A 27183-nucleotide genomic window follows, 5' to 3' on the forward strand; every position below is an offset into this window, starting at 1 on the left:
TGTTGCTACCTCATGAGGTACCACTACGAACTTTGATCAACACCTAAAAAACATCACACCACCGTATACAAGAATTGCATGACTAAAATCCCAGGCGCCAGTGCTTCAGCTTCCAGTAAAGAAACTTTCAGGTGACAGAGATCATTGACAAATCTGTATAAGAATACTTTATGTATAATAAATCTGATATTGTTTATGATAATACATTTATGTATTTTTATTGCTTACATTATTTGAAAAATATGAGAAAAGCCCCTTGAGAAAGTGATCGCAAATTAAATTGCAATATGAATATTTTTCTAAATCGTTCAGTCCTGGAAATTTCTTCTTTGCAACAGTGGAGATTAAACTCCTTGCTAGCTACACGGAGAGAGTTGGTGTTAGTGTTTACAGTCCACGCGGAGGAGGGATCCAGATTTCACACTACCTAGATGGAATGGAGCGGTGCATCAGGAACGCGGACATTTTCCATCCAGCTGTCTGCAACGGCTTAGCAGAACCGAAGAAAAGCTGCAGCTGAGACGGGGAAATTCATGCGTGGAGCCAAAAACTGCTTTGGGGGTGCTTGTCTTGAGGAAATTACAATATAACATGATCAGCAGCTCCAAAGAGTGGATTTACCACGAAACAGTCCCTGTGCACTTCTGAAAATTATTAAAGATGTACCTGTTTTGACTATTGTCTAACTGTGTTTAACTGCTCTGGCTCCTGCTTTCTGCTGCTTTATGTCTGCAGGGTGGAAAGCACCACTTTGTAGAAGAACTGCTCCAGCTGTGGTTGACCAAGCCACTGGTACCAGCAGCCATGTCCTACTGGTACATTGGTGATTCTGAGAATACTGGAAAGCCTGCCAGTGACTTGGAGCAACAGAGTGGTGAGTCATTTCTCCGAATCTCAATCGGGTTTCAGCAGTTGGTCCTCCATTCAGCAGGGAGGTTCAGAGTTGAGAATAAGTGTGGACTGAAGTCTGCAGCACTCCGATCTAAACATAGCAAAAGGGGAAGTGGAACTGCTAAAGTTTCAGAAGCTCCTGCATGTGTGAACCACGCTTAACGCTGAATGTGTTTTCTCTTAACACCTTTGACTAATCGCAATTCCTTAAATGGATGTGTGATTCACATAAGAGCTCCACTTAAGCTCCAATGAAGGTTCACACCAAAATAGCACCAGAGGTGATTGTGCACATGTGTACCTGCCTCAGCTGTGGAGAATATGGGGATGTTGAGTTTTATCAGGCTGTTTCCTCCCTGAAAGAAAGAAGAAAAAGAAAACGATATTTTCTGTAGTGCCTCTCAAGATGAACAAAAATAAAGAATAAAAAATTATCAAAAAATATCACAAAAATTAGAAAAAAGTGATTAAAACTACTGAAATTGAAACAAAAGGAAAGGGAATCAGTGGATCCTGGGAAAGGTGGAATTGGTAGAAAGAGCTGATTGAAGAGAGGGTAGTGATGAAGGTCACACCAAAACCAGCCTGAACAGGTGAGTCTTCAGCTGTTTTTTAAAGGAGACCACTGAGTCCACTGATCTCAGGCTCAGGGGGAGAGAGGACCAGAGTTTGAGGGCCACAGCAGCAAAAGATCTGTCACCTTTAGCCTGGTGCTGCACAACCAGTAGACTTTGATCACTGGACCTCAGGGACCTGCTGGGGGTGTAAGGACTATGGGCCGGCTGATACATCGGCCGATATTGGGGTCATTAACAGTATCGACTATCGGCCAAAAAGATGGCCGATATTGCACTACCTATCCAGCAGATGGCGCCAGCTTTATGAACTCATGTTGTGTGGCTCGACTCCTTTGAACTTTGAACACAAATTATTGTTTTGGAACATTTGTTTTATTTATTCTTATTTATGTTTCTTATGTGCAATTATTTCCTGTCCAGGGTGAATACGTTCACCACGTTAACTCCCACAGAGTGTTACTTTGTTACAAAGCACAAGTATTACGTTTTATTTATTGCTGCATTTTTATTATTTTAATATTCTTATAGAGATCTCCTGTCCCTAAACGTGTGTGTTGGTAGATTCCCGAGTTATCCAAGTCAGCAAAAACATTTTGTAACCAGTTGTTTTAGCATAAAGCAGTGGAAGGGAAGGCTTGCATTCACCTACATAAAAAACCACTATAATGTAAGTGAATCCACTTACATTGTTTTATGCTAAACTAAGAAAACCAACTGCTGCCAGATCATATTGGGCTGGTTATAAAATGCTTTTTCTGACTTGTCTAACTCTGGGAGATCTTAACAAGACACAGTTTTACTGAGTGGTGGAATATTCCTTTAAGTTAAAATGTATTTGTGGAAACCACCGTTTACAAGAAAAAACTTGAATGTTAGATTTATGCTGTGACTGAGTTTGTGTGTGCTGTTGTTTTTGAGATCTGCTAAATAAATCTTATTTGCATTACTTGGAAACCCGAGTGAGTTACTGAGACAGTTCTTTGGTGTGTAATAGAGAAATTAGTTTGCATCACAAAGGCAGCGAATGAAGGGTTTAAGCTTAAGAACATTTTTATTTCTTTTTTTTTGTGAGGGAGATTTATTTGCCATTATTTCGGCTATCGGCCTTTGTTAAAAGTTTTATACCGGTATCGGTCCCAATAAAAGCGTATCGGTTAGGCCCTAGTAGGGACTAAGAAGATCACCAATGTAAGATGGTGCTTGTCCATGTAAGGCCCTATAGACCAGAACCAGGATCTTGAAATGAACCCTGAAGTTGACTGGCAGCCAGTGAAGCTGGAGGAGAAGCGGGGTGATGTGGGTGTGTTTGGAGGACTTGGACAGAAGCCGAGCACAGGCATTCTGAACCACCTGTAGACGGTTCAGGGAGGTTCTGCTCAGACACGTGAAAAGAGAGTTACAGTAGTCTAAGCGTGAGGAGATGAAGGTGTGGAGAACTGTCTCAAGTTCAGAGCGGGACAGAATGGGACTCAGCTTAGCAATGTTCCTGAGATGGAAGAAGGAAGAGCGAACAAGAGAACTGACATGAGAATCCAGGATGAGAGCTGGGTCAAAGGTCACACCAAGATTCCTGACTGAGGGTTTTGATTGAGAAGCAAGCTGACCAAGAGAGTCTCTGACTTTGGGAACCAGCTTGTCTGGGGCACAGATGAGGATCTCAGTCTTATCTTCATTCAGCTGAAGAAAGCTCCCAGCCATCCAGGTTTTGATAGAGTCTAAGCAGGTGTGTAACAGCTGCAGCTTAGACATCTCATGGGGCTTAAAGGAGATGTACAGTTGGATGTCATCTGCGTAAAGATGGTAGGAGATTCCTTATAAGGAGCTCAGGATGTGCTGAAGAGGAAGCAGATAGAGGAGGAAGAGCAGAGGCTCCAGCACAGAACCTTGTGGGACACCATGGGTAAGGGAGGTGGTGGAGGACCTAAACTTGGAGACGGCCACAGAAAAGGAGTGCTCAGAAAGATAAGAGGAGATCCACTCCAGAGCGGTTCCTGATAGGCCTACCCAGTCTGTCAGCCTCTCCAGTAGCAGGTGATGGTCAACAGTGTCAAAGGCTGCAGTCAGGTTCAGCAGGACCAGAACAGAACAGTCCTCTGCATCACTGTGAGTCAGAAGGTCATTAGAGACCCTAAGAAGAGCTGTTTCAGTAGAATGAGCTCTACGAAAACCTGACTGGAAGCTATCATAGATGTTATGTTCATCAAGAGCAGCTGTGAGTTGTTTAGCCACAACCTTTTCCAAGATCTTGGAGATGAACGGAAGTTTAGAGATGGGTCTGAAGCTGCTATGGAGAGAGGGGTCAAGACTCGCTTTTTTAAGAAGCGGGTGGATTACAGCATTCTTAAAGTAAGCAGGAACCTGACCAGAAACCAGAGAAGCATTAATTATAGAGAGCACGCTGGGACCGATGGACTGAAAAGCACTTTTAAACAAAGATGAGGGTAAGATGTCGAGGGGGCATGCAGAGGTCTTCATAGAGTTAACTAGTTTGGTTAACTCAGGCAAAAATAATATATCAAACAATGACAAACAAAGCGGCTTACTCTTTAAGATCATCTGATGGCGTATTTTGGTACGACAGAGAAAAACACGATGTTACTTTGAAGCAATAGCACGGTGTTATTGCTTGTTCTGAACTATAGAGAAAACGGGAGAAAAAGATAAAGGGAGAGGAAGAACTCTTGTTTATCAAACCCGAACAGCGAGGCGTCCCCCACTGTTTAATCGGTGTTCTCCGTTGATTTGATGGTTTTCCGCTGCCTTCCAGCCAGGTTCTGGGTCTTCACACGTCCAGAGTCATAGCAGCGAGCGATTTCTCACGTCAACTGGAATTGAGCACCAGGAGCAGATCTGATGGGTTTCCACTGTTTTTCAGCGGTTCTGTGTTCGATCCACTTCAGCAGCCAGGCCTCCCGCGTGCTCACGTTGTCCAGAGCCGTAGCAGTAAGCGTGTCCTTCACGCCAGTAGGACTGGAACAAAAGAACAAGTTAAGTTTCACTTCGCCTCCCTTTTATAGACTGGCGGTCCGGCGGGAGAAACTGTGTGGCTCCCGCACATGCGCAGAACGTGTTTCCGGTATTCGGCGGTGACGTCATCACATTTCTTCCGGCTCAAGGAATCATGGGAAATGAAGTTGTAGCTGGCGCTGATGTGTAAATATGCTCTTCAGAGCAATTTTGGCACAGTCTTTTGGATAAAATTACTGCATAGTAATTTCCACATGAGGGCAGACCCTCAACACCTGCATTGGAATGCTTACTGTGTGAAGGTCCTTGATACGACTCTTGTCGTGATTTGGTGCTTGATAAATAAAATTGAATTGAGTTAAGTGAATAATTTACTTACTTAAGATGTAAATGGACCACAAGACAGTGTTTCCCCTTGGAGTTTTTGTGTGTGTGTGTGTGTGTGTGTGTGTGTGTGTGTGTGTGTGTGTGTGTGTGGGGGGGGGGGGGGGGGGTTGGCATTTAATTTTTCTTGGCGTCTGGAAAAACATCTCTTTCTGCCCCCCTGTATTTGACTTTCTGCCCCCTTTATTTTGGTCCAAGATCATTACTGGGCTGACCCTATTAAAAACCTTCTACACCCCTGCTTAGTCGACTTAATGAAGTATTTCTAAGCCAGTATAAAAATGACTGAAACACAAATTTACATAATTGGCATTATTGACCAATATCTTTGATTTAATTTATTTGTTAAGAACATCAAGATGCATTACAGTGAACATTACAATAAAGTACATTTTTGTAGTGCAGAGAGGAGACAACCCATAGAAGCACTGATTTGATCTCATTTCAGAGAAAAATAGAACAGGTCAGATGCACCTAATAAATAAAATTACTAACATTAACTCAGAAATCTGTTTCTTTGCTTCAGTGTTCTGGTGCTGAAAACATCACTAATGCGAATCAAAGGAGATACACAGATGAATGCACCTCTTATTTATAATTTAGAAATTAGTGGGTGTGGTTTACATCAATACTTTATTTTAAATCTGAAATTTATATGGATTGATCAGAAGTTGTTATGTGTATTGTTTATTTGAAAACTATTTACAGAGCAACCCTAACCCTATCACAATAGTAAAGGAACTATTACAGAACAAGTGTTTCAGTAAAATCAGAACATTCATATTTAAGTGCATGGATTAATACATCTGAACTCATGCAGTAGGAACTAGGAAATATGAAATGCTAGAACCAGACACAACCTTTTTAAATTTTAATTTGATTAAACAGCTTTTTTTTTCCCCTAACGTTGCTGGCATTTTCCCCACACACAGTTAAACAAAACAATGTTGATTAAGGTGTGTGTGAGTGTGAGTGTGAGTGAGTGTGAGTGAGTGTGAGTGAGTGAGTGAGTGAGTGAGTGAGTGAGTGAGAGAGAGAGAGAGAGAGAGAGAGAGAGAGAGAGAGAGAGAGAGAGAGAGAGAGAGAGAGAGAGAGAGAGAGAGAGAGAGAGAGAGAGAGAGAGAGAGAGAGAGAGAGAGAGAGAGAGAGAGAGAGAGAGAGAGAGAGAGAGAGAGAGAGAGAGAGAGAGAGAGAGAGAGAGACACGACCGGAGCGGAGGCAGTGACCGACGCATGCACGAGCCGTTTTCAGCTCTGTCTTGTCAAATGCACCATGTACGTTATGAAAAAAGTAACTTTAAATATTGACCTGAAAAAGAGGAGAGCTGAAGAAAACCTAGGGAGCACTGAAAAAACGTGAGCAACAGCAAACCAAGCACAGAGAGATCCGTTACTGTCTGTCTGTGTGCGTGGATGCATGGGCCGGACTGAGCTCCCAGCTGCAGAGTTTTGTGTGTAGGGAGGGGCGGGTGCTCTGTGTTACTGGCCAATCACAGAGCGTGAAGACAGTCAGTTACCCAATGAGGATTTTCCTTCAGCACGATTACAGATATTAACGAGTATTACTCGTTTCATTATCGTATTTATCAAAAATGCTTTATACACACCGGATACTCGTCTGAAACGAGTATCCAGGTCATCCCTAGCTGTAACCACCCTGCCCTGCCTCCTCCTCCTTGCTGCCTGCCGGCTGTGATCACAAGCAACAACACAGTAGTTCCCGCTGCTTCTTCGGGAAACTGCAAAAAAAAAAAAAAAAATCAATAAAACTTGGGATCTTTTAGGCGTGGCGCTGGGATTTCAGCCGTGGCGGGCCGCTATGCCCATGTAAGGGAAGCACTGCAATAGACACCAAGAAGGTCTTGTGAAGTCTGGAGAGGATGCAAAACATCAACACAAATCAGTGGAAAGTTGACATAAAGCAAAACAAATATCACAAAAGACAAGTGATCAACTCTGCATTTGATCTAAACATCTGGTTTTCCCCATGGCACACATGTTGACATATCTAAGCTTTATTAAAAAGTCAACATGCCATAAAACATCACATTTAAGTACCTTAACAAAGTAGAAAACATTTAGGTGACACCAGGAGTCTTCCTTGAAGAAAGTAAGGAGACAGTGGACAGTATTTGTTTAGTTCTTCTGGTTCTGCAACAATAAGGTCCGCTGTGGGATTCTTGGTAAGTTCATAGCACCTGAGATGCTCCAAAAACCAGGCTGAAAAAGGCTCAATAATAAACGATGCCTTGTCTGCAAGAATGAGTACTTTGAGAATTTGGCCAAAATCTGGGAGACCACTTGTGGTGCCAAGGGAGACAAACATACCCTCAGTGTACTTTGTCCCATGTAGAGATGCACTGGATGCTAGAGACACGGATAGGATATCTTTATACTTTGACTTGATGGCCTTTCTAACTGTATAATCCAAAATGTCTGGAGAAACTACAGACACATTAACAGCCTCTACAGGCGGCTTAAAAAGGCTTGGCATGTCCAGGAAGTAAGCTAGCATGAGTTGGTGCCTTGTGGCCAAAGTAAGTAAAATATTCTTGAAATTGTTTACATCACGGACAACTTAAAAAAACAAAACTATGCTTAGCTTCAAAATGGATAGTCCAACAGTCAAGCAATGGTCCAAAGCAATGGATGAGGAGGGGATAATGTTCCACAAAATGATGTTTGGGTCTCAGCTTGAAGTCCAGGAAATCATCCTGCAACAGTCTCCTATGGAATGATATTTTGTGCTCCAAATAGCACAAGGATTCTGTTGTAAACACAGAGGAGGCCAAAAGTTCGACAATGGCTTTCAGTTCAAGAAGTATCATCCATGTTGTGTTGTTCTCTGGAATAAGACGACCAATAATCAGGGGCAGCAGTCTCAAAACAGTCCAATTCTCATGTCCATTGCCCCCAATTGTTCCATTTACTTAAAAAGTCTGAGGCATTCACTGGGGTCGATTAGTCTTATCCTCGAATGAGTATGGGAAGCTTTGAATGGCAGTGTTTAATTCTTAGATGCCAATTTGTAGTGTCTAGTTATACTTCGCTGGTTAGCTGAGGAAAATGTGCAAAGCTTACATGTCCACTTCATCCACTTACATATGTATGGAAACCTCTCTCTTCCTGCAAAAAAAGATGACACAGATTAGCTTACGTTTGTACATAGCATGCAGTCACAGTTTTTACAATATTCCGTCCCGCAGCGCTCCTCTGTGAGAGCGGGGTGGGGTTGTTGCACACGTTCCGCTGCTGTTTCTCACCGTTATCAGCTGATAGAGGGCTCTAGTTTTGTTGCGCCGTTCGTGTCAGCGGACATAGGGTTGGCGAGGGGGACATGACGCTTAGCCTGGCGGGCTGCCAGGCTTATAAAGCGCTGGGTAAACCCTGGTATTACAACACAGCTTTTATTTTGGTGAAGCATCCCAAGATCATTACTGGGCTGGCCCCCTTACAAAACGTTCTAGATACACCCCTGCTTATTAGTCTTAAAGTATTTTTGAACCATTATAAAAATTTAAGCAATTGTAAAAAAAACTTTTGGCATTATTACATAATTATCTTTAATTTTATTTATTTACAACATCAAGATGCTTTACAGTTAATGTAAAAAGGTGCATTTTTATTGAGCAGAGAGGAGACAACAGACCCATAGAAGACCTGATTTGATCTAATTTCAGAGATAAATGGAGCAGGTTGAATGCACCTAATAAATACAATTACTAACTTTGACTCTGAGGAATTTGTTTCAGATTATTTTTTCTCCTTTTCTTCATTTGTTCTGATCCTGAAAATCTCCCTATGCTGGCCAAAGGACTGGCACAGACAGATACAACACCTTATGTAATATTTGAAAATGGGAGGACAAATTGATCTTCCCTGCATTTACTGCGGGTGGAAGAGGCAGATAATTTTTTTCATGGCTATTTATACGGGGAATTTAAGCTGCGGCTTTGGTGAACTGGGGCAATGAGAGTCTGGGGCCCCACCAGGCTTATAAAGCACTGGGAGAAACCCTGAATAACCAAGTTAATAAAAACATAGCACATCAACAAGAGCTTCACAGGTTAAGTTCACATTTCACATCACATTTCCCACATTAATTGATTAGGTGCTTTTCCACTATGGAACTTTTGTCTGTTGTTCTCCTCCTCTCAGCTTACAGTCTCTCTAAAAAATCTTTGAGAGATGAGCTGACAAACATATCCTGGCCTGATCCTGACTACCAGTCAGCATGACAGAACCGCAGCTCCTACCCAGCGATTCTACCGGGCTATTTTAGAGTTTGTTCAGGGATTCCTGGCGCAGGGCTCTTCCCTCTTCGGTCGCCGCTACTGAGGGAATCCTTGAGTTTCTTTTCCCGCTATCAGCTCACCTGGAGAACGTAGCGATTATCCGACGTTAGATAAGTTGCAGCTTCTCTCATCTCTGGCAGAGATTCTCAGCTCGTTCTGACTGGTCTGACGACAGAACGTGCTACAAAAATTTGCGCAGACTTTTGTCCTTTGTTGATCTTGCTGTGATTTCGGCGATTTCATGTAAAAAAAAACCCATCACTTCATCCAGGTTAAAAACGCATTGTAATGCGCCTTACTGATTTGTACCGAGTCAAATACCTTATCGTGGTGGAGGAGTTTGAGTGCCCTAATGATCCTAGGAGCTATGTTGTCTGGGGGACTGTGTGCCCCTAGTAGGGTCTCCCATGACAAATTGGTCTTAGGTGAAGGGTGAGACAAAGAACGGTTCAGAGGATCTTTCATGGATGTACAATCAAAGAGTCGGAGTACCCGGCCCGGAGGGTTACCGGTGTCCCACCCTGGAGCCAGGCCTGGGGTTGGGGCCCGTGAGCAAGTGCCTGGTGGCTGGGCTTTCACCCATGGGGCCCGGCCGGGCCCAGCCCGAACCAGATACATGGGCTCATCCAACTGTGGACCCACCACCCGCAGGAGGAACATGAAGGGGCCGGTGTAGCGTGGATCAGGTGGCAGACCGAGGCGGGAGCCTTGGCGGTCCGATCCCAGGACAAGGAAACTGGTTTTTGGGACATGGAACATCACCTTGCTGGCGGGGAAGGAGCAGGAGCTTGTGGCAGAGGTTGAACGGTACCGACTAGATATAGTCGGACTCACCTCGACACATAGCATTGGCTCTGGAACCCAAGTCCTTGAGAGGGGTTGGACACTCTCCATTTCTGGAGTTGCTCCAGGTGAGAGGCGGAGGGCTGGGGTTGGCTTTTGTTAGCCCCAAGACTCTCTGCCTGTGGGTTGGGGTTTATCCCGGGGGACGAGAGGGTAGCTTCCCTGCGCCTTCTGGTCGGGAAAAGGGTCCTGACTGTTGTTTGTGCTTATGGGCCAAATATCAGTTCAGAGTACCCACCCTTTTTGGAGGCCCTGTGACGAGTGCTAGATAGTGCTCCATCAGGGGACTCCATTGTCCTGCTGGGGGACTTTAATGCTCACGTGGGCAATGACAGCTTGACCTGGAGGGGTACGATTGGGAGGAACGGCCCGCCTGATCTGAACTCGAGTGGTGTTTCGTTATTGGACTTCTGTGCAAGCCGCAGTTTGGCCATAACGAACACCATGTTCGAACATAAGGATGCCCATTGGTACACTTGGTACCAGGGCAGCCTAGGTCGCACGTCGAAGATAGACTTTGTAGTCGTATCATCTGACCTGCAGCCGTATATTTTGGACACCCGAGTGAAGAGAGGAGCGGAGCCGTCAACTGATCACCACCTGATGGTGAGTTGGATCAGATGGCAGGGTAAGATGCCGCGTAGACCTGGCAGACCCAAACGCATAGTGAGGGTCTGCTGGGAACGCTTGGCAGAAGAACCTGTCAAGGCGGTCTCACCCTCCCACCTCCGGCAGAGCTTTGACCGCGTCCCGAGAGCAGTGGGGGACATTGACTCCGAGTGGGCCTTGTTCCACTCTGCGATTGTTGAGGCGGCTGTTGCTTGCTGTGGTCGCAAGGTGGCTGGTGCCAGTCGTGGTGGCAACCTCCATACCCGTTGGTGGACACCAGAGGTTCGGGGAGCCGTCAGGCTGAAGGAGGCCTACAGGGCGCGGCTGGTCTGTGGGTCTTCGGCAGCAGCAGACGGGTACCGGATAGCCAAGTGGGGTGCAGCAGTGGCAGTTGCCGAAGCAAAATCTCGGGCATGGGAGGAGTTTGGTGAGGCCATGGAGAAAGACTATTGATCGGTGCCAAAGAGGTTCTGGCAAACTGTTCGGTGCCTCAGGAGAGGAAGGCAGCAACTCACTCACACTATTTACAGTGGGGATGGGGAGCTGCTGACGTCAACTGGGGCTATAGTCCGGTGGTGGAAGGAATACTTGGAGGAGCTCCTCAATCCCAACTACGCGCATTCCGAGGAGGACCCAGAGCCAGGAGACCTGTGGATAGACTGTCCAATCTCTGGGGCAGAAGTTGCTGAGGTAGTCAAACAACTACACAGCGGCGGAGCCCCGGGGGAGGATGATATTCGTCCTGGGTATCTCAAGGCTATGGATGTGGTAGGGCTGTCTTGGTTGACACATCTCTGCAACATTGCGTGGTCATCGGGGTCAGTTCCTGTGGAGTGGCAGACCGGGGTGGTGGTCTCCATCTTTAAGAAGGTTGACTGGAGGGTGTGTTCCAACTATAGGGGGATCACACTCCTCAGCCTCCCTGGAAAGGTCTACTCCAAGGTACTGGAGAGGAGTGTCCGATCGATAGTTGAATTGAGGAGGAGCAATGTGGTTTTCGTCCTGGCCGTGGAACTGTGGACCAGCTCTATACCCTTGCAAGGGTGATGGAGGAGGCATGTGAGTTTGCCCAACCAAGCCACATGTGTTTTGTGGATTTGGAGAAGGCTTATGACCGTGTCCCCAGGGGCACCCTGTGGTTGATGTTCCAGGAGTATGGGGTGGGTGGCCTTTTGTTAAGGGCCATTCAGTCCCTTTACCAGAGGAGCGTGAGTTTGGTCCGCATAGCCGGTAGTAAGTCAGACCTGTTCCCAGTACTCTGCCTAGGCTGCCTTTTGTCACTGGTTCTGTTCATTACTTTTATGGACAGAATTTCTAGGTGCAGCCGTGGTGTGGAGTGTGTCGAGTTTGGTGGCAGGAGAATCTCGTCTCTGCTTTTTGCGGATGATGTGGTCCTCCTAGCTTCATCCAGCTCTGACCTTCAGCTCTTGCTGGGTAGGTTCGTGGCCGAGTGTGAAGCGGCTGGGATGAGGATCAGCACCTCCAAATCTGAGACCATGGTTCTCGACCGGGAAAGGGTGGCTTCCCAACTCCGGATCGGGAGAGAGGTCCTACCTCAAGTGGAGGAGTTTAAGTATTTCGGGGTCTTGTTCACGAGTGAGGGTAGGAGGGATCGGGAGATCGACAGGCAGATTGGTTCGGCATCTGCAGTGATGTGGATACTGAGCCGATCTGTCGTGGTGAAGAGAGAGCTGAGCCAGAAAGCCAGGCTCTCGATTTACCGGTCGATCTACATCCCAATCCTCACGTATGGTCATGAGCTTTGGGTAATGACCGAAAGGATGAGATCGCGAATACAAGTGGGCAAAATGTTTCCTCCATAGGGTGGCCGGGCTCAGCCTTAGAGATAGGGTGAGGAGCTCGGACATTCGGGAAGGACTCGGAGTAGAACCGCTGCTCCTCCAGATCGAAAGGAGTCAGTTGAGGTGGTTTGGGCATCTGGTCAGTTGCCTCCTGGACGCCTGCCTGGGGAGGTGTTTCGGGCATGTCCTGCCGGCAGGAGGCCCCCGGGTTGACCCAGGACACTTTGGAGAGGTTACATCTCCAATCTGGTCCGGGAACGCCTTGGGGTCCTGCTGGAGGAGCTGGTGGAGAAGGCTGGGGAGAGGATGGTCTGGAGCTCCCTAGTTGGGATGCTATCCCCGCGACCCGGACCCGGATAAGCGGAGGAAGACGACAACGACGACAGTGTTGGATTTGCCGCATGTCACTGGAGAGTGGCATTAGTCGAACATCCCTTTGGCGTATATTAGCTACTCACAAATGGCACCCTTACAAACTCCAGCTACTGCAGCATCTCAACAAGGATTACCCAGATCAGCGCACAGAATTTGCAGAATGGGCAAAACAATTGGAACAGGACCCTCATTTCATGCAGACGATTTTGCTCAGTGATGAGGCAAACTGTTATGTGAACGGTGAAGTTAACAAACAAAACCACCACTATTGGTCTGACACTTACACACATTGGATAGATCCCTCCAAGACATTTGGAACAAAAAATTTATGGTATGGTGTTGTATATGGGGTACAAAGATAGCGGGGCCATTCTTCATCAATGGAAACCTCAAGGCCACTGGATCTTTGAAATTGTTACATGATGATGTGTTTCCCTCTTTATGCACTAAAGCTGGCACGTTCCCTGAGTTTTTCCAGCAAGATGGTGCACCACCACATTATGTGTGTCAGGTCCGAGCATTCCTAAATGAACAGTTTCCCGGAAAGTGGATTGGTAGTCATTGGCCAGTTGAATGGCCCCCAAGGTCTTCCAATCTGACCCCGTTAGACTTTTATCTTTGGGGTCATGTGAAGGCAGTTGTCTATGGTGTGAAGATATAAGATGTGCAGCACCTGAAACTATGGATACTGGAAGCCTGTGCTGGCATTTCTCCTGCAGTGTCGCTATCAGTGTGTGGGAGAAGAGTATGAGAAGAGGGTTGCATTGACAATCCAACACAATGGGCAGCACATTGATCACATTTTTAAGTGGTCAGAAACTTATAAAAATAACTCATGAAAGAATAAAGTTATGTTAAAACCAAGCTCACCATTGTTTTTCTTGTGAAATTCCCAATAAACTTAGCAAGCAGTTTGCCAACTGTAGCATGGGAGATGGGTGGTCTCGTATGATGTTTTGTATTGAAATCTGCTGCAATGACCCAGTTACTGCGTGCATCAGATATCAACACAATTTCGATCTGCTCCTCACGTCTTAACATCTTCAACATGTCAATGGCTGTGAACAAAGAAAAACTTGTAAATAACTCATGGAAGAATAAAGTTACGTTAACATCAAGCACACCATTGTTTTTCTTGTGAAATTCCCAATAAGTTTGATGTGTTACATGACCCTTTTTTATTGAAAAAGTAAAAGTTGGATCCAAGGTAACCGACTTCAAAATGGCCACCATGGTCACCACCCATCATGAAAAGTTTGCCCCCTCACATATACTAATGTGCCACAGACAGTACGTTAATATCACCAACCATTCCCATTTTATTAAGGTGTATCCATATAAATTGCCCACTGTGTCTATTAGTGGATTTCCAATTGCGCTGAGTCGCAGCTGAACTGAGCCTGTCTGTTAAAGTATCCATCCAAAATTTTTAATAAGTTAAGTGGACAGTTCAAGTGTTTTGAGAGTACAGAGAAAAAAATATGAAATAATGAAGGGTCATCAATATTTGGACGGTATATGCTTGACTATACATAAGCTTTGGTTTTGTATAGACAAACCTTAGTGCACCCATAGATGTGTGTGTGAGTAGCTCGAATATGATGCCTTCATGTGTCTGAGATAAAATAAGTAAATAAACGCATTAATTAATCTGATGGTAAATAATAGAGTAAATAATAAGGTTATTAATATTATTAATAATAATAGTAATGCGAGTAACAGTATTAAAAACTATGATTAAATTTTAACAATATAAAAATACAAATATGAATGCTGATAATGATAAGGTATTAATAATAATAATAATAATAAGTCAAGCCCAACAGCATTTTTCACTACAATAAAACACCTTACTTGTCTACTTTTAAGAGTAGGCTTAAAACGTATTTTTGCCTTGCTGTTGACGGTTTCGTTCGCGGCTGCGAACTTCCTCAGAGCTGACGCTTCTTAAAACAGAACCAACAATGCAGTTAGAAAAGCAACACAGTAAGAACATTCCAAAGAAATTTTTTTGGTAGGGCCCATGGGGTGTCTGCTCTGTCTTTTCCATCCTCAGTGAGTCGTGGTGGATGGCTGCTTATACTGAGCCAGGATCCTCTGGAGGTTTCTTCCTGTTAAAAGGGAGTTTTCCTCTCCGCTGTTGCTAAATGCATGCTTAGTATGAAGATTGCAGTAAAGTCTCTGACACCAGTCAGTGACTTGATGCAACCTGCTGGGTTCCTTATATAGGAAACTTTTTACTGATTGGCCTTAGGGTTGTCACGGTAACCAGTGTAGCGTTAAACCCCGGTACAAAAGTTGACAATAATAACCGTCTTGTTTAAAAAAATTTTTTTATCTCGGTGGATTACCGTGGCTGCGGTGTAGGCGCGGTAGCCCTTACCAGCCACCATATCACCTGCTGAAGTGGCCGGAGGCACATGCGCACTTTGTTGTTTACAACCAAAACTTTCTTGAAGCTAAAGCTGAAATAATTGCCAAAGGAGAAGACGGCAGCGCTCAGGACATTTATTATCCCTCAAAGAAGACAAAGTCAGAAGTATGGGCATTTTTTGGATATTTGAAGAATGCCGAGGGACAGTTGATAGGAGATGGCTATCCTGTTTGCAGCATGTGCAGAAAAAGTGTCTGTGAAAGGCAACGCTTCAAATCTCATGACACATCTGTGTGACCATCACCCACAACTCTACAGTCTACGCAAGGCAAGTTAACATTAGCGTTTTAGCTAAAATGCGTGATCCGAGGATTTGGGTTGAGGGAGAATGCAACGAGTTACTATATAAAGCAGCTGTAGCATCCGCTACCTGCATATAAACCATGTCAAGGACACCCTCATATTGAAATAACGCTATGCATTATGGGGCTCCCAGGGGCAGATAAGAGTTGGTCTCTCTCTGAGAATAATTATGAATTTAGCAATGATTACTGCCCGATGACTAGGGGTGCAACGGATCATCAATGATCCGTGATCCGTATGGATCGCTCTACGACTCGGCACGCACATGCTCCGCAGATTGGTCAACGAAAATAAAGAGGTGTGTTCATGGAGTGTCGAGGCGCGGTGTGTTTAATGCAAACGAGGAAAAGCGCAGCAGTAGTCATGGCAAGTGGAGAAGGAGAGGAGCTTGAAAAACCACGCGCATCGTTTAAGTCGCAAGTATGGGATCATTTTGGCTTCCCTGTAACCTACAATAATGATGGAAGAAGGGTGGTGGAAAAAACAATCACAGTATGTAGGCTTTGTGGCAAGAGAAAGCCATGTGAGAGTGGAAATACGTTGAGCATGGCTACCCATTTAAAGCGACATCACCCTGGCGTGTCAGTGACAAGACAAATGCTAGCGCTCCTCAACAACCACTCATCACCACGACATTTAAACAGCCTTTAGCTGCACAGTCCGACTGAGCTAAAGCGATAACAAATGCTATTGGTGTGTTTATTGCTGCAGACATGAGGCCATACTCCGTGGCACAAAGCAAAGGCTTTAAACATATGCTGAAAGTGCTTGAGCCACATTATGACGTTCCGTCGTGCACCCACTTCAGTGACAAAGTCGTACCAAGTCTGTACGAGCAGGAAAAGGCTAAAGTAGTTGCTGAACTGTCCCAGGCATCTTGTACTGCGCTCACCACAGACGGGTGGACCTCCAGAGCAATGGAAAGCTACGTCACGGTGACTGCTCACTACATTAGAGCAGAGTGGGAGATGAGGAGCCCTGTGCTGCAATCATGCCCCCTGTATGAGAGCCACACAAGCTCAAATCTAGCGCAGGTACTCACCGAAGCAGTGGCAGAGTGGAAGCTGGAGAGGCCCAATACAAATGTCCCAGTCACAACAGATAATGCTAAAAATCAGACAAATGCAGTAAATGAGGCAGGACTTGGCCCACAAATAGGGTGCTTTGCACATACAATAAATTTTGCATCCCAGAAGGGAATCATGCTGAATAAGATGGACCGCCTCCTTGGAAAGATCAGGAAGGTGGTTTCCTATTTTCACAACAGCTGCACATGTGTTAAAAACCAAGCAGGAAATGCTACAGCTGCCTACTCATAAGCTCATACATGATGCCACAACAAGGTGGAACTCTACTTTTGACATGCTGGAGCATTATTTTGAGCAGCAAGCAGCTGTGTACTCTGCACTAACAGACAAGACCCTGAAGAAAAATGTCCGAGACATTGTGACTGTCTGATGATGATGTGAAAGTGGCTGAGGAGGCCCTCCAGGTGCTCAAACCCTTTCAAATGGTTACCACACTAATGAGCACTGAAACTGGTCCATCTGTTTCCATGATCCTGCCACTGAAAATAAGTCTTGTCTCGTCTTCCTCCGCTTATCCGGGTCCGGGTCACGGGGGCAGCATCCCAACTAGGGAGCTCCAGGCCGTCCTCTCCCCGGCCTTGTCCACCAGCTCCTCCGGCAGGACCCCAAGGCGTTCCCGGACCAGATTGGAGATGTAACCTCTCCAACGTGTCCTGGGTCGACCCGGGGGCCTTCTGCCGGCAGGACATGCCCGAAACACCTCCCCAGGGAGGCGTCCAGGAGGCATCCTGCCCAGATGCCCAAACCACCTCAACTGGCTCCTTTCGATCCGGAGGAGCAGCGGTTCTACTCCGAGTCCCTCCCGAATGTCCAAGCTCCTCACCCTATCTCTAAGGCTGAGCCCGGCCACCCTACGGAGGAAACTCATTTCGGCCGCTTGTATCCGCGATCTCGTTCTTTCGGTCATTACCCAAAGCTCATGACCATAGGTGAGGATTGGGACGTAGATCGACCGGTAAATCGAGAGCCTGGCTTTCTGGCTCAGCTCCCTCTTCCCCACGACAGATCGGCTCAGCGTCCGCATCACTGCAGATGCCGAACCAATCCGCCTGTCGATCTCCCGATCCCTCCTACCCTCACTCGTGAACAAGACCCCGAGATACTTAAACTCCTCCACTTGAGGTAGGACCTCTCCCCCGACCCGGAGGTGGCAAGCCACCCTTTTCCGGTCGAGAACCATGGTCTCAGATTTGGAGGTGCTGATCCTCATCCCAGCCGCTTCACATTCGGCCGCGAACCTACCCAGCAAGAGCTGAAGGTCAGAGCTGGATGAAGCTAGGAGGACCACATCATCCGCAAAAAGCAGAGACGAGATTCTCCTGCCACCAAACTCGACATACTCCACACCACGGCTGCGTCTAGAAATTCTGTCCATAAAAGTGATGAACAGAACCGGTGACAAAGGGCAGCCCTGGCGGAGTCCAACCCTCACTGGGAACAGGTCCGACTTACTACCGGCTATGCGGACCAAACTCACGCTCCTCTGGTAAAGGGACTGAATGGCCCTTAACAGAAAGCCACCCACCCCATACTCCTGGAGCGTCCCCTACAGGGTGCCCCTGGGGACACGGTCATAAGCCTTCTCCAAATCCACAAAGCACATGTGGATTGGTTGGGCAAACTCCCATGCCCCCTCCATCACCCTTGCAAGGGTATAGAGCTGGTCCACAGTTCCACGGCCAGGACGAAAACCACATTGCTCCTCCTCTATCTGAGATTCAACTATCGATCGGACCCTCCTCTCCAGTACCTTGGAGTAGACCTTTCCAGGGAGGCTGAGGAGTGTGATCCCCCTATAGTTGGAACACACCCTCAGGTCACCCTTCTTAAAGATGGGGACCACCACCCCGGTCTGCCACTCCCTAGGAACTGCCCCCAATGACCACGCAATGTTGTAGAGACGTGTCAACCATGACAGCCCTACAACATCCATAGCCTTAAGATACCCAGGACGAACCTCATCCACCCCCGGGGCTCCGCCGCTGTGTAGTTGTTTGACTACCTCAGCAACTTCTGCCCCCGAGATCGGACAGTCCATCCCCAGGCCTCCCAGCTCTGGTTCCTCCTCGGAATGCACATTGGTGGGATTGAGGAGCTCCTCAAAGTATTCCTTCCACCGTCCGACTATAGCCTCAGTTGACGTCAGCAGCTCCCCATCCCCACTGTAAACAGTGTGAGCGAGTTGCTGCCTTCCTCTCCTGAGGCGCCGGACAGTTTGCCAGAACCTCTTTGGAGCCGATCGATAGTCTTTCTCCATGGCCTCACCAAACTCCTCCCATGCCCGAGATTTTGCCTCGGCAACTGCCACTGCTGCACCCCGCTTGGCTATCCGGTACCTGTCTGCTGCCTCCGGAGACCCACAGACCAGCCACGCCCTGTAGGCCTCCTTCAGCCTGACAGCTCCCCGAACCTCTGGTGTCCACCAGCGGGTACGGGGGTTGCCACCACGACTGGCACCGGCCACCTTACGACCACAGCTAGCAACAGCCGCCTCGACAATCGCAGAGTGGAACAAGGCCCACTCGGACTCAATGTCCCCCACTGCTCTCGGGACGTGGTCAAAGCTCTGCCGGAGGTGGAAGTTGAAGACCGTCTTGACAGGTTCTTCTGCCAGGCGTTCCCAGCAGACCCTCACTATGCGTTTGGGTCTGCCAGGTCTACGCGGCATGTTCCCCTGCCATCTGATCCAACTCACCACCAGGTGGTGATCAGTTGACAGCTCCGCCTCTCTCTTCACTCGGGTGTCCAAAACATACGGCCGCAGGTCAGATGATACGACTACAAAATCTATCATCGACCTGTGACATAGGCTGCCCTGGTACCAAGTGTACCGGTGGGCATCCTTATGTTCGAACATGGTGTTCGTTATGGCCAAACTGCGGCTTGCACAGAAGTCCAGTAACAAAACACCGCTCGAGTTCAGATTAGGTGGGCCGTTCCTCCCAATCACACCCCTCCAGGTCAAGCTGTCATTGCCCACGTGAGCATTGAAGTCCCCCAGCAGGACAATGGAGTCCCCTGATGGAGCACTATCTAGCACTCGTCCCAGGGACTCCAAAAAGGGTGGGTACTCTGAACTGATATTTGGCCCATAAGCACAAACAACAGTCAGGACCCGTTCCCCGACCCGAAGGCGCAAGGAAGCTACCCTCTTTTCCCCCGGGGTAAACCCCAACACACAGGCAGAGAGTCTCGGGGCTAACAAAAAGCCAACCCCAGCCCTCCGCCTCTCACCCGGAGCAACTCCAGCAAAGTAGAGTGTCCAACCCCTCTCCAGGTCTCGGGTTCCAGAGCCAATGCAATGTGTCGAGGTGAGTCCGACTATATCTAGCCGGTACCGCTCAACCTCTGCCACAAGCTCCGGCTCCTTCCCCGCCAGCGAGGTGACGTTCCATGTCCCAAAAACTAGTTTTCTTGTCCGGGGATTGGACCGCCAAGGCTCCCGCCTTGGTCTGCCACCCGATTCGCATTGCACCGGACCCTTCATGTTCCTCCTGCGGGTGGTGGGTCCACAGTTGGACGAGCCCATGTATCCGGTTCGGGCTGGGCCCGGCCGGGCCCCATGGGCGAAAGCCCGGCCACCAGGCGCTCGCTCACGGGCCCCAACCCCAGGCCTGGCTCCAGGGTGGGACACCGGTAACCCTCTGGGCCGGGTACTCCGACTCTTCGTTTTAACCGCCATGAAAGATCCTTCGAACCGTTCTTTGTCTCACCCTTCACCTAAGACCAATTTGTCATGGGAGACCCTACCAGGGGCACTAAGTGCCCCAGACAACATAGCTCCTAGGATCATTAGGGCACTCAAACTCCTCCACCACGATAAGGTGACGGTTCAAGGAGGAGACTGAAAATAAGGATTCTACAATCCATGGCTCCAAGTGAGGAAGATGGTACCATCACGCCGGATGTTAAAAATGCTATCAGGGAAGACTTAAAGCCCAGATACACTTCACCTCCAACTCTGGAGGAATATCTTCACAGATCTACTGCACTTGATCCCAGGTTCAAGTCTTTATCCCGCCTGGACCCGGCCATATGCCAAATGACATACAATGATGTCACCAGTGAGATTGTGAATACTCTGGGCACTAAAGACATTGAACAGGTAAAGAAATAAATATTTTATTTGCCTTAAATAATTACTTTATAGCTGACTGTTTTCCAGACACCGATTGCGCACAATCACTGGCGCCTAATTTCTAAGTCCAGTGGAAAGGAGTGCAACCCCACAGAGCCACCAAACCCACTACACTACACCTTCTCACCATACTAGCACGATATGGAACATTAAACCCGAACTACTTTCATAATAACACTAACAGCCAAACACTAACTAAACTACAATATCCAACAGCCAAGCTAACACTAAATAAGTATGTATAACACTAAAAGCTATGCTAAAGATTAGGATATGCTAACGCTATATGCTAATGCTGAACTACCGCTAACCGTCCTACACTCACTTGCAAATCCAACTCCCAACTCGCCTCAAGGCGTGGTCGAGACTCTGCTTTCTAACTTTGACACAGAGCTGCTACGTAGTACTCTACTGGTTTACCTAGTACAGTGTTTCCCCTAGGAAATTTTCCAGCTGTGTGTGTGTGTGTGTGTGTGTGTGTGGGGGGGGGGGGGGGGGGGGGGGGGTCTTGGGGAGAAATTATGACACGTCTCTAAATAAAGTAAAAATTTCCAGTGCAGATTGGAGACAACCCATAGAAGCACTGATTTAATCTCATTTCAGAGAAAAATAGAACAGGTCAGATGCACCTACTGAATAAAATTACTAACAAACTCAGGAACCTTTCTTTGCTTCACTGTTCTGGTGCTGAGAATATCACTAATGCGGATCAAAGGAGATACACTGATGAATGCACCTCTTATTATTTGGAAACTACATTTACTGCAGCTGGCAGAGGCAGAGATTTTTTCTATTGATACACGGAATTTACAGAATCATTTTAATTTTTAATAGGGGAAGACTGCAGGAGGGAGCGGTAAAATACAGGGGGTCCTCTTTCGAGTCTGATAAAACCTGCTGGTTTTCCATCAGGCAGTCACGGGGCAGCTCCAACGACCCAGTGGCTGTGCTGGGTCAGTTATCGAGCCCAGTCCTGTACCGGCTCGGCCGTGAACGAGCCGAGGCGACGTCGTGCTCTGCTTAAGAAGAAGCGTTATTTTCCCGCTTAGGAAGAAGAGTCCAACGTGTTTTTACGCTTTCTCCGAGACATGTCGCGTCGCTAAGTTGTTAGCGCCGCTCGCTAACACGTCAATAGTGCAGCGTAGCCTGCTGGAGGTTTTAAGGGTTCAGATGAAAACACCCGACCTCTCACGCTGCTCACGCATCGATCTTAAGTTGTCGCTGTTGCGCTCACGCCGTAATACAGTACTAGATGCGGTTAAAGTCAGACATGAAAAAATAAATACATTTTACATGAATAAGTGATGCTTAGCCTTGTGGGGGGAGGTAAACCTGGCCTAGTAAGCACTGGAGGAAACCCTGTCAAGATCGTCAACACTCGTTTATCTTAATGCTATTGAAACATGTAAACCAACAAGCATTATATCCACTGCTACCTTTCTAATTTTAAATTCAGTAACTTATGCTGTAACTTCACCTTGCCCTGCCTCCTCCTTTCTTCTTGCTGCCCGCCGGCTGTGATCACAAGCGACAACATAGTAGTTCCCGCTGCTTCTTCGGGAAACTGTGCAAAAATAAATAAATAAATAAAACTTGGGATCTTGTAGGCGTGGCGGTAAGATTTCAGCCGTGGTGTGCCGCCACGGCTATGTCTATGTAAGGGGAACCCTGTAGTATCTTTCTCTTTAGCCATTGGCTAAAGTGTATTCAAAATGACTCAAACTCTGTTTTAAGCTGAAGGTGGCGCTATACTGTGGTATTTAGGCAGAATTTTTAATTTTTAAAGAAAATGCACCAAAATGCTAAAATAATGAATACACACATTTAAAACACTATTAGACACTCATTTATACAGTTCATCAGCAAAAAAAAGTTAATTTAGACGTTACTTGCTCTTTAATAACATATAAGATCATGTTTCATCAGAGTTTATTCATTGTTTCTGTTGATTTTACTTTGAATCACTGTTTAGAATCATTTGCCCTCCATCATCATTAGTAGTGGAAATATTGTAATACATTGATTTTTATAAACTATATTTTTGCCTCTGTGTCAAATTATTATAAAGTATTGTTTCCCTGGCTTACCCAATTACCTATTTATATCATAAATAGAATATTCAATCAATTTGATAATCCACCATTTTATGGAATATTGAATTTTATTGAACACATTTATATTTTATTATATTTATTAAAAGCAACCACTTACAAAATATTACAGTAGTTAGCTTGATCTAAGACTTAAATACAAAATATAAATGGCATTTTTTTTGTAGCCATTAAAAAGGAAAACAATTGCCTTGTCATTTTTGGATTGTTTGTTTTCCATCAAAAATACACAGAACAAATGATACATGGGTTATGGTTCTCACTAACATTTGCTAGGATTACCCGTTTCTACTGCCACAAGATCCTCTGATAGCAGTCCTTTATGCTAATGTTCTTGTTATCGAAGAGTTTTTATTTGTCTTTTCTTTTGCCCTGTTAGACACCGGAGAGAAAACAGGAACCAAGGCTCCACTGGTTGAAGTCCCAGGCCCCATCTCTAATCCTATTTATTCCGTCAATGTTGAGAACATTGAGGCTGCTTATGAAGATGGTGATGAGGAGGCTGCCAGGGAGCTGATTCAACAAGCCTGCTGTGTGAAGTGTTCTTCTGGTTTCCAACCTGATGGAGTAAGTCTCAACCCACAGTGCTGGCTGGGCTGTAGTGATCAAGTGATGTATGACTTTTCGGATTTTTCCAATGGCAATACTCAGCGTGACTCAAGAGGGTGTGGTTTGGTCTGGCCACTTTTTCCAACCACACCCACCTCCACATGCAACACGTTCACGCTTTTTAGAGAACCAGAGCCTCATTTATAAAGCTTCTTTATGCATAAAATGGGGTTTGAAAACTGCACAAGTCATTTCCTACACAAACTTTGTGATATATAAAGAAAACCTTGAGTGGAAAAATGACAACTTTAATGAAAAGGTGATTTTGAGGTGAACAGCCCAAAATTGGGATATTGGGGTGATCACCCCAATATCTTGATATCACACTTCCCACAGCCGAGCCGGTCGTTGTGATGCATCATTTGTGGGGGTGCACGCTGCCATGTGAACCGTATTTAAGTCAGCAGGAGATGAATAATAAAGAGAACAAATTCCCCGGTGCATAATAAGGGCACTGCTTGCTAAAGCAGCAGGTCCCTCAACTAGAAAATTCCTGATGAAATTTTAAAAAGGGACCTAGCAACTGGCACAAAACAGTGTTTATGCAAATACAAAACATGCCACACACTCAAAGTTTGAAAGGGTGGCTTAATCTGCCCCAAATGACGACATATTTCGAAGTTTTAACTGATTAAGCAGATTAAGACATGCACAAAGTTTAAAAATTTAAAGAATTGCATCATCACAGCCAAAGTTATTCAAAAACACAAACACAGCTAACCGCCATCTGCTGCACCGCATATGGCATGAAAACTCGTCACTGACCGTAGTGCACCATGGAGTGACTGTCTGTTGATTATACAATGTCCAACTCATTTCACCGCTGTGCGTGATACTTATAGCTCACTTTGATGCTAGCAAAACAAATAATTGCTCATATATAAAGCAAGACATTACTAACAAAACAATTGGTCTAAACACTGAAGCAGTCAGGCGTGAAAACGGGTCAAGGGTGAAAAGGTGAGAGCCCTAACCACAACAAAGCAGAAAAGATAAAGCGCCGCCGTTAACACCTGTCTTTAGTGCCAGCTCATGACCCAGCTCATCTTCCTCAAAGAGGAAGTACCATTTTTAAAACTCTCGCTTTGGCGTCAGACTCTGGCTGCGGGTCTCCTTTTGCTGTCTTCCATCTAACCCGCTGATCTGTTTGCTGGACATTCATACTTCTCCTTTATACATAAAAATTCCCTAAACTACAGAGAAATCACACCCGTCACAGATTGTACCGATATCCAAACTTTGCTGTGAATTCTTTCTCACTGTGTGGAGCTTCCTCTGTCCCCCTGCAGCAAAAGGCTACTGAACGAAACCCATCCTTATCGTTTGAATATGAGAAATTTCTACCAACAGAAAAGGAATCTCGTGTTTTTGTGTTTCATTTTTTATGTTCGTGAGCTCATCTCCCCCTGACAATCGCAGTTTTTTTTGTCACGCCTCTGCTTAGGACGAGGGATTTGGTTAAGAACCAGCCATTAAAAGGTAAACTAAAGATTCCTCCCAATTTACTTTAAGTTGAATTTAACATAATTTGAAGTCACCTGGTTCATTAAACAAAATAAACTTTAGCAATAACTTCTGCAAGCATACACATCAGCAAAATGGTGTTCTTCTTTCTCTCTGGCCGTTCTCTTGCCCAGAGCTCTCAGCTCCTCCGTGTCGCCCCCCCACCCGCACCTCGGAGCATCACAGAAGAGTCTGACACAAAGGCTGATACCAAAATGACCCAACGTTTCTGACGCCATCAAGGAGAGGAGGAGGAGGAGGAGGAGGAGATTTTTAAGTTCTAAAGCCTGTTATCCACTCCCCCACCCGTCCTGAGCTAAAAGCCACGCTTCCTAACGTGCACGCGCAGGGAAAGCCGAGCCAACAGAGAGAGCATCGCTACTTTGACTCAGAGCTGAGCTAGCGTTAGCATTGGAGTTTTCTAAGGTAAGGATGTTTTTTCCGACCAAAATTTGGCTACTTACTGCTAACAAAAGGTATTTTATAAAGAATATCTGTAAATATGTATTTTAAAAAGATCAGTAAAAGTTGACATAATCTATATTATAAATAAACCCACTACTATCACATTGTTAGCATTTTATTAGGAGTCACTTGAATACTAGTAGTTTATCTTAGCATTAGCTCCATGTAGTAGTTTACATTTTATACTGCTATGTCATTCAAGAAGGGATGAATGTCCATTATGGTGTAGGAGTTATTAAGACACATCATGAGTAAACACCACATTCTGTGTGTCCTCTATAATCCGGCTTGGTACCAGAGGTTTACTGTTTACTTTTGGTGCGTACACATTAGCTTCGGTTCAGTCCCTTACCGTCCTTTCTGGGACCAAAATTTGGTTTCACACACAGGTCAGATTTATGCTTTCAGTGCTGAGGCGACTCTTATTTCAGACCTTCTCCCCAGCAGTCAGACTGGGACCGAGGCGACGCAACGGACTGATTGGCCGGCTGAAATTATGCCTACCGCCTCTGATCTGTGAGAAGAATTTTCATGCTGGATGTTGTTGAGTAAACTTCTGTCTGAAGCACGGAGCTGCCGTTCCGGGGCTGCCGATCAGTGTGGGAACGGGAGAAGAGAATAGCTCTGTGTGCATGTGCCTGTTCTCCACATCGGAGCTCTTGCCCCAGCGAGCAGACATCTGCTCAGGGGAGAAATCTGTGTGTGTGTGTGTGTGTGTGTGGGTGTGGGTGTGGGTGCGTGCGTGCGTGCAACACAACTCATGCCCACATTTGCTTACCTTAAAATGGAGGACACTGTGGACTTTCCCACACATATTAAGCTCCGCCCACAGGCTCGGGGATTTCCGTTTTCCTGAGAAGTCTCGGATTTATATGTGAGCACTACACCGTCTGTTTGAGACCAAGCTCACGCCATCCAGCCCGACCGTGCCAGCACTAATGTGTAAGCGCCATTAGTGTGTTTGGTGCTGGGTTACAACACATCCAACACTGGTTTAGGCCTCATCTGAACCAGTTTAAACCTGACTTAAATGCTTTTGTGTGTCAAATTGAATTTACTACACAAGAATATTATTTTATATTTACACTATTTATTCTAACACTAGAGCAGAGTGATGGAAGAGTCATCTGATGAAGAGTTTAGACCTCCTGGCGACCTTACCTGAAGCTCAGAATCTTGGATCAGAACACTGGCTTGAGCAGGTAAGCGCAATAATATTACAACAAAAATAATACTCAATACTGTTGTAGTAATACATCTTTCCCTGTTATAGCAACAACTGCGAACTGTCACAGGCCAATGACGAGCAGGACGAAGACACTAGTACTGTTTGATGTCCTTACCCTCTCGTCTCCTGGAACTACTCCTACTATCAATGCAACCTTCTTAGTCTGTATGTCCCTGCTATTGAGATGCCAAATGGTTTATGAACGGATTTTACTGCCAATGGTCTGCCAAGAATTGTCCCACAAATGAGATGTTTTGCCTGACCAGGACACTGTGGAACAAATTTCGAGCTGCATCTTACAAACCGTATGTAGCATGGCTACATGACAAATGGGAAGAGACCACCTAGTAGCAATTCCAAGTTGTGTAGTCTGAAGGATGAGGCACAAATTCCCTAACCTCAATGGGAATTATGTTGGATTTATACCAAGAAGATTTTAAGCACTAATCTAATTAGTAATTTACAATATTGTCTGATATGACTAATGTAACCTTTTCCAGCTCGTCTCTTTTACTGTGATGTGTTCAATTTTCAAAATAAAGTGTTATAAAGCCGAACTCC

The 27183-nt window shown here is 46.0% G+C and overlaps 1 protein-coding gene and 1 long non-coding RNA gene across 4 annotated transcripts in view; both read left to right on the forward strand.

Annotated features, from left to right (window-relative positions):
* The window catches only part of lrrk1 (leucine-rich repeat kinase 1), a 303358-nt gene that overhangs the window by 34054 nt on the left and 242121 nt on the right, over positions 1-27183 (forward strand). For all 3 annotated transcript variants that reach the window (XM_054734368.2, XM_070554620.1, XM_054734367.2), the window contains exons 2-3: positions 736-874; positions 23197-23384. In XM_054734368.2, the coding sequence (XP_054590343.2) occupies positions 805-874; positions 23197-23384 (258 nt within the window). In that variant the 5' untranslated portion in view covers positions 736-804. The remainder of the gene's footprint in view (positions 1-735; positions 875-23196; positions 23385-27183) is intronic.
* LOC129154582 (uncharacterized) lies at positions 25229-26806 on the forward strand. The gene is made up of 3 exons (XR_008559878.2): positions 25229-25355; positions 26500-26596; positions 26668-26806. It is a non-coding gene; the product is annotated as an uncharacterized lncRNA (long non-coding RNA).

This window comes from Nothobranchius furzeri, chromosome 9 (genome assembly GCF_043380555.1).
Source record: "Nothobranchius furzeri strain GRZ-AD chromosome 9, NfurGRZ-RIMD1, whole genome shotgun sequence".
Classification (NCBI taxonomy): Eukaryota; Metazoa; Chordata; class Actinopteri; order Cyprinodontiformes; family Nothobranchiidae; genus Nothobranchius; species Nothobranchius furzeri.